The 8,144-nt window shown below is 34.6% G+C and overlaps 1 protein-coding gene across 1 annotated transcript; it reads left to right on the top strand.

Moving 5' to 3' along the window:
• The first annotated feature begins 1,216 nt into the window (after positions 1 to 1,216).
• On the top strand, positions 1,217 to 7,379 carry myoz1b (myozenin 1b). The gene is made up of 6 exons (XM_042735547.1): positions 1,217 to 1,374; positions 2,523 to 2,619; positions 5,743 to 5,912; positions 6,193 to 6,277; positions 6,355 to 6,524; positions 6,753 to 7,379. The coding sequence occupies exons 2-6, from the start codon at positions 2,532 to 2,534 to the stop codon at positions 6,987 to 6,989; spliced, it is 750 nt and encodes a 249-aa protein (XP_042591481.1). The 5' UTR covers positions 1,217 to 1,374; positions 2,523 to 2,531; the 3' UTR covers positions 6,990 to 7,379.
• Positions 7,380 to 8,144: the final 765 nt, after the last annotated feature.

Here is an 8,144-nt window from a genome sequence, read left to right as displayed (position 1 = left end):
GTGTTAAAGACTGACTGGAACTCTCTCTGTGTGCCATATTAAAGTTTATTGTCCAGACTCTAAATTTGTGAAGTGCAAACTGTAAATATTCTCAACTCATCTTCAGGTGCAGTATGTCTTCATTCTGGATGTCTGTGAAATTCACTATTGCCTAAGTGTGCTTCTAAAAGTGTGAACCCGGAAAACAATACCATTATGAATATAGAATAAAAGGGTATGATTTTAACCATTATTCCAAATGAAAAACAAAAACAAAAACAAAAAGCGTAACCAATACTATGCAATATACACAATAGGCTATTACAATAAAAGTACAAAATTGGCAAATATTGTTGACAAAGTAAACATTATTTGTGACCCTGGACCACAAAACCAGTCATAAGGGTAAATGTTTTGAAATTAAAATTTATACATAATCTGAAAGCTGAATAAATAAGCTTTCCATTGATGTAGGACAATATTTGGACGAGATACAACATTTGAACAACATTTGAAAATCTAGAATCTGAGGGTGCAAAAAAACAAAATAAAAAATAATAATCCAAATATTGAGAAAATCGCCTTTAAAGTTGTCCAAATTAAGTCCTCTGCAGTGCATATTACTAATTAAAAATTAAGTTTTCATATACTGTTTATACAGTAGAAAATTTACAAAATATCTTCATGGAACATGATCTTCACTTAATAATTTTTGGCATAAAAGAAAAATCGATAATTTTGACCCATACAATATATTGTTGGCTATTGCTACAAATATACTGTACCCATGCGACTTATGGCTGGTTTTGTGCTCCATGGTCACAAATGAGTAGCTGCAATGTTAATGAAATATTGCATTCATAACTAGAACAATATTCACACCAATTTACATAAGCTTTAAAGTTAGATGCAAAGAAGTTGCCCAAATGTTTTAAAAATAAGTTGAAAGTTCAATGTTCAAGAATAGTTCAGTTCATGTTTACGAACTACATTCAATATTCAGTTAAAATGGCAATACACAAAAAGTAAGTGACTGAAATAAGAATGAGGACTTAATTCATCTTTTTACAGGTCTTCTCTGGAAACATCTTGCTCTTCGTTGCTCTATATTTAGACCAAAAAGTGTCTGCAAGAAAAGTATCTCCTCACCATCAGCTCGGTCTGTCCCTGTGCTGTCTGTAACACACTGAACTACACCCCCTCCCTGCTCCCCAAAGACCTCCTGTCCCAAACACTGCTAGGATTTCACTCTTCCTGGGATGTAGAAGAGAGCAGTAGTTGGTGGAATTCTAGCCAACCCTAAGTAACAGGATCAAACTCAACAGTTTTCCTGGGAACATTTGATTCAAACTGTGATTTGATTTGTTTTCTGAAACATTGGTTCTTTGGTCACAGGTAAGAGGAATCATTGTGCTGTTTGGCTGTCCTGATTGCACAGGGAGAAATGCAGGTGATAAATTTTATAATGAGCTCTTAATCTGGGCAGGCTGGTACTGAGGGGTTAGAGTACTGTATGTCGAGATGATTTATTGTTTGCAAACTATAAAAATATATGTTGTTCTTGGATAGAGCCGCAGCTAGCTGCATATCATAAATCACACAGATCTAATAAACACTGACATAGCGCTGGATCTTCTTCACATAAACATATAAAAATGCTAAACTAATTATACAAAAACACACACATAATAACATTTACATTTTCCTATTTATGTATGTATGTCATTGTTGATGATTTAAATGTGAGGTCCTTATGGAATTATTATTATTTATTTATATACTTTTATTTTTGGAAGTTCAAATGCAGAAATGTTTTCTCACAGCTCCTCAGAATTGTGTTTAATATGGTGTTCAAACTACTTAAGGCTTACAATTGCAATACTTCAGCAGGACATTTGAGGAATTTGCTGACCAGTTGAACACGGTGGATTGATTTAGTGTGCTAAAACAAAAATACCCTTCTTTGCAACAAGAGACCGGTGTCTGTATTGGAATTTAAATTTAACCAATTGACTGTAATTTAAAAATATGTTATATGTTGTTAATATTATCAGAATTAATTGGACACTTTAAATATTCAGGCAAAAACATTAATCAGGAATAGAAAGCCATGCTAGAAAAATACAAAGCTCTTTCTTTCTTTCTTTCTTCTTCTTCTTGTTTTGGTAAGTTTATTTTAAAGCAAAAAAGGTAAAGTGAGACTCCTGGGGTAAAATAAGCCCCTCATAATTGGTGCAGAAGACCCCTTGTGGCACGTTGTTGGCTGGTCTTTTTTAATAATTTAATATAATAATCATTTGAATTAATTGAAAAATAGTGTTCATATTTTATTACATATAGATTATTAAAAATGATATCAGGTGCATTTCATATATTCTAGGCTAGTTTTACCCTTTTATTTTATCATTCTGATTTTCTTTAATATTATTTTGGGTGATGCATGATCATGTAAAACTCACACCTACATATATTACAATTTGTCAAGAAATGCACCTGCCATCTTTCCCCAACCAGTTTATTTCAGATTTAATTTCCTCCCTCAGATTGCAGCGATGCCTGTCTCTGAAACACCTGCTTCAACCAACAAGAGGAAGAAGCCTTCAAAAATCATTACAGACTTCTCAAACATCTCACAACATGGTCAGTGGTGTCTTTGTGTCACACATACACATTTATAGTGAAAATACACGCACCAGGGACATAACACTGGATGAACTCTCACTTGTGATATTCTGCGATGACCAGATGAGTGTTGTAAATGTCACACGTAATTACCAAAGCCCTCACTAGTGTCCGGTGTCAACATAAAGAGCCAAAGCCAGAAATGCCAAACAACCTCCAGGCTCTCGATAACTTTCTCGGAAGTGTAAATACCCACTGAGGAACATTTAATTGATTGGTACTGTATGTTGAAGCAGAGGCTCAAAAACAAAGAATATACAAACTCTGCATAAACACATATTGCAACCAACTTTTAATGAGTGTCTGGGTCTCAGCTTCTAAGAATAGTCACAGTTTGAATTGTTTTTTAATGCACTGTCATTAGATTCAGAGAAATTTCACATTTGAACTAGACCAGCATGTTATAATGTTCTTGTTTGTATCGGAGTCATGGGCTATCAATTCCCACAGTTTGAGGAGCTGTTGCAATGCAATTACTTATCCCAGCTTTGATACCTCGGTCATATGAAGACCAGTGTAATCAGTGGTTAGTCTGTTGGCCAATTATTCTGCTAAAGAGAGCAAAATCTCAAAGAAATTGTCAAACTTTGTGGCTTCACAGCTCCCTTCTAATGAGGAGCTCAGTTATTAGGTACCTTGTATTCATTTGTCTGTGTGTGAAGGCATGTTTAGTGTGCTAGAAACTCCCACTTCATCTGCTTGGCAGTGTGCTCATAATGGGCAGTTTGTTTACAGAACAACATTCTTGCGGTTTGCGATTCAGAGCCAGATAAATTAACAGCAAAATTATTGCCAATATGAAGAGCTGTTCAGCAGAGATTTCAAGCCGCTTAACTTCAAATAATTTCATAACTTCAGTCTGTTTCAACAGATTGTCACGCATACACATATTGGGACAAATATACAGTGTTTTTCATAATGTGTTTATACAAACACTTAGTTCCAGTCTTCAAATGTGATTTTTATTGTATGTTTCACTCCATTCACAAAAGTCATTGAATCATTAATTGAACCGATTTAAAACCATTTACTTCATTCTATATAGGGGTGGGTGATATTAAAATTAAATTAAATTAAATTTATGCATTTAGCAGACGCTTTTATCCAAAGCGACTTACAGTGCATTCAGGCTATCCATTTTTACCTATCATGACGATATGACCAAAATCTTACAGTATATCACGATATGAGTAATTTTATTTAGTTATTTTTGTTAAATAAGGTCTTTATGATATAAACATTTTTGATATGATAGAAATTTCATCATTATTGTGACCAGTGTCAATATGACAAAAAACTAACTTAAAAAAAGAAAAAACCAAGCTCACTGAAGACAAGTAAACAGTGAGCGATTAAATAAGAATAAGAAACTAATTACAAGCAATATGACAAATAACTACATTGGAACAAATAAATAAGAAATTATGCAGACATTGTACAAAGTAACAGTTCTTCACTGTATAAATTAAATATATATTTCTTCTTACTTATGTTACAAACAGTTTTCTCTTTTGTTGTTTGATTAACATGAATGACACAAAGCAGGAATATTAGACTGCTGTCACTTTAAGAGCTGCCAGATCCAATATGCTGTTACACGTCTTTTCTTTCTCAGCTGTTTGCTTTCACTTAAGACCTAAATTACTGTGTTTACAAGGATACTTGCAAAGATGAGCATTCGGACACATACAAGTTTATGTTTTTAACCATTCAAGGCATATAAAGAGGCAAAATATCTCTGTTCAATACCTCTGTGCTCTATAAGCACCATCTTCACATGCACGCACCTCTCTGACAGTGCTCAGAAACAGTCTCTCACACAGTGCGCACATATAGCAAAATTTTCTTTCAATGCTGATTACATTTCAGTGGCTTAAAGTCACTTGTCTTTAAATTGCATTGTTTAAAAATGCTTGCAAATGATAAGTTTTCGTGACCACGTAGCACAGCAACGTCATGTGAGCGTGTAACCACGATAGAGACGATACCCTGTTGAAAAAAGGTATAGGTATGTTTTAAAGCATGACTGCTGGTTTGAGCTGGTTAAGCTAGTCCTTAGCTGGTCATGAGCTGGTTTCAGCTGGTCAAGTGCTGGTCATGTGCTTGTCCTAAGCTAGTCCTGAGCAGGAGCTAGTTGCTTAGGACCAGCTTAGGACCAGCACATGACCAGCTGAAACCAGCTCATGACCAGAAGCCATTCTTCAAAACATACCTAACCAGCATATGCTGTTTTTTTTCAACAGGGTAGAAAAAAATCTTTACCAGTTGATATATTTCTACTGGTTAATTGTGTCTACCAGTATATCACCCACCCCTTATTCTTTACTATTTATACTACATAGAATATACTTTTTAATGGTCACAAAGTAATTACTTATTCAAAAGTTATACATTCTGTGATGCAGTCACTGTCTTTATGTGTGAGTCGCTGAATCATTAATTTAATCATATTGTTTAACATCACTCATTCATTGAATATTGTGTTGTTCTGAGACACACAAGTTGATTTTTCTCTGACTCCAAGTTTAAGTAACTAACAATAATGTGTCACTATTCAATATTTAGTTTTTGATTATTGAACTATTTATTTGAAAACAACATTTCTGTTTGTCTGAATATTTGCACAGCTGTTAAAAGCTTAACAATGGCCCTCAATTTGCTCTGTATAACTTATAAATAAGATTCAAAGTCTCTGAATGTGCATACTGCTTTGTTCTTTATTTTTTGCAATTCCCAAAGCTCACTCACAAACACACACTCTCACACACATACTGCTGAAGCTGGGCCAAGGATCTGATTAACAAGGTAATGCAAGCAGTGCTCAGCACAGCATCCTTCTCTTTGGTGTCGGATGTGGCTTGACTCCAGGTTTAATAGCTGATATTAAAGTTGAGAAGGAATATAATTAAACTGAAAGAGTACAGGGCTTCTATATAATAGATAAGACCTGTTTTTCAAAAAAACAAAACAAAAAAAAGAAGCTTATTTTGGAGTCTAGGAAATGTTTGACTTTGAAGGGGCATTGTGTTGATTCTGATTGAATACTCCTTTTTCCTTCCCAACAACACTGATCTTGACCAGACCAGCAAGATGAGGATGCTGAAGCTGCTGAACTGGACTTGGGGACCAAAATCAAAGCCCCTAAAGAAGTGATGTTGGAGGAGCTGTCCCTCATGAAGAACAAGGGCTCCAAAATGTTCAAGATGAGACAGCAGAGGGTGGAGAAATTCATCGTCAGTGATGAGAACCTGGTCAGCAAAAGAGGCATGATAAAAGCAAAAGCTTTGATAGGAAATATAGGTTTATAGTGTGATATCAGTATCCAACACGCAGCTAAAGGGTCTTCTAAAAAGCTGAAAGGATTTGTTTGGGAATAATGAACACCATAATACCTTAGATAATTGTTGAGAAGAAAGAGAATTCACATTTTCTCTAAATACTCTGCTAACTACATTCAAGTTTAAACAATGTTAAACAAACAGTATACAGTATAATAGAAGGATCTTCTTTTTGTTTCTCATGCCTTTGTAGCTAAACCTTCAGAATCTAGCTCCTTCTCTGGGATGTGAAATGACTGCTCCACCCGAACCCTCTCCCCAACCAGAGCCACCACAAGGTAAATCTCACCTTAAATGAGTTTATGTAATATTTATTACAGCATGGAAAGATTTTTGTTTTTCTGTTCTTCTATAGCAGAGGAAGTAAATGCGGAGGCAGAGAAGGAAAAGAGACGGCGTGAGTATGTAAGAACATATGTATCACCATGGGAACGTGCTATGAAAAATGATGAGGAACTTAAAGAAACCATGAAGTGGAAAATGCCAGGGCCCCAAGTTCACAAGGAACTTCCCAAGTACAAGAGTATTGGTGAGCCAAAAAAAAAAAAAAAAAAAAAAAAAAAAAAAAAGCCAAAAAAAAAAAAAAAAAAAAAAAAAAAAAAAAAAAAAAATATATATATATATATATATATATATATATATATATATATATATATATATATATATATATATATATATATATATATATATATATATATTTTACACAGAAGCTACTCAGTTGCTCTTTACCTGATCATCTTCTTGTCCTTTACATCCAAAAGAACTGCTCTACCCTTTGGAGGATTTGAGAAGGCATCTCGTCTTGTCACCTTTGAGCAACCAGAGATCAAGGATGAGGAGCCGCAGCCAGTGTCTGTGTTTCAGTATAACATTTGCTGTCGGCCTTCTTTCAACCGCACTCCAATCGGCTGGACGTGCAATGAGGAGCACAGCCACATCCACATGGAGCTGGACAACATCCCCTTTGATGGAGAGACTGATGACCTCTAAGAAACCTGCCCATCATATATAAACAACATAGACATGTATAAATATACACAAAATAACAACATACATATTCTAACATGAAGGCCAGGTACACATGCGTAAGCACATACACAGACCTGCAAACAGGGACCTTATGCACTCACCCCCCAAATCTAAACTGATTCATATTTGCAAGAGAATGGAATAATATTTTCCCTTTCTCCCATTGTTTTGTGTGCTGTTTTCTTTGGAAACCCATCACTGCATGTTGTGATTAGCTAGTTCATATGTTACCAGACACATTATGCCTAATTGACTGCACTGGTATTTATGATAGACATATACTGTACACACAAACTAAATAATAGGCAAAAATGATCAAGCACTAAAATAAACATTTATCTCTAAACAGAACATGGTCTGGTTTCTTATATAAGGAAGCAATCTGTCTGTGTAGTCTACTAATAACATTTTTCATTTTTGTTCTGCAGCTGGTCCTTACATTCTTAAGAACTGGATTTTTTTCACAAATAGAGTTCAAATGATGTTACTTTACTCAAAAATAAACAAATACAGTACATAAAAATACATCTATATGAAATAACTTTTAGCGAAAATTCCCAAAGCTTGAAATGTTAGCGTAATTTAATTTAAACAAAAATTGTGATGTTTGCTTGTGCTACCGTTTAGGTCTTTCTTTCTCCTTTTCTACTGTATTTAACATTTAAAATCACATAATAATAAATGAGTGATAGCTTAATTTAGGCTAAATGTGCAACAATTGTTTGGAATGAAAATAATAATCGTATTTAGTAATAAACCAGAAGATATATCGTTTAACTTTATTGTATGTTTAACTTGTCCAGAGGTGGACAAATATCTTTTTTCTCAACGTTAAGCACGACCTTCGACTGATACTTTGCTGAAAATGTACTTAGTTTTTAAAGTTATAAGACCTACATCTACTCATTTCTCGGAAAGTTCCAGTTATAGACCATCAGCCACTCTTTTGTCTGTTTTTTTTGTGTGGTTATTACACAATGTTAGACTGAGATCACGCTAAGATGCTTTATACAGAATTCACGCCTCTCTACACAAAACCAAAACCGGTTACGTAATGGCATTCTGACGTACAGTACCAACTAGTTCCAGCAGATGGTAGCAAATCGGTCCTCGATC

This window comes from Cyprinus carpio, chromosome B12, assembly GCF_018340385.1.
Source record: "Cyprinus carpio isolate SPL01 chromosome B12, ASM1834038v1, whole genome shotgun sequence".
NCBI lineage: Eukaryota > Metazoa > Chordata > Actinopteri > Cypriniformes > Cyprinidae > Cyprinus > Cyprinus carpio.
This window is presented reverse-complemented; position numbering and strand designations above follow the sequence as displayed.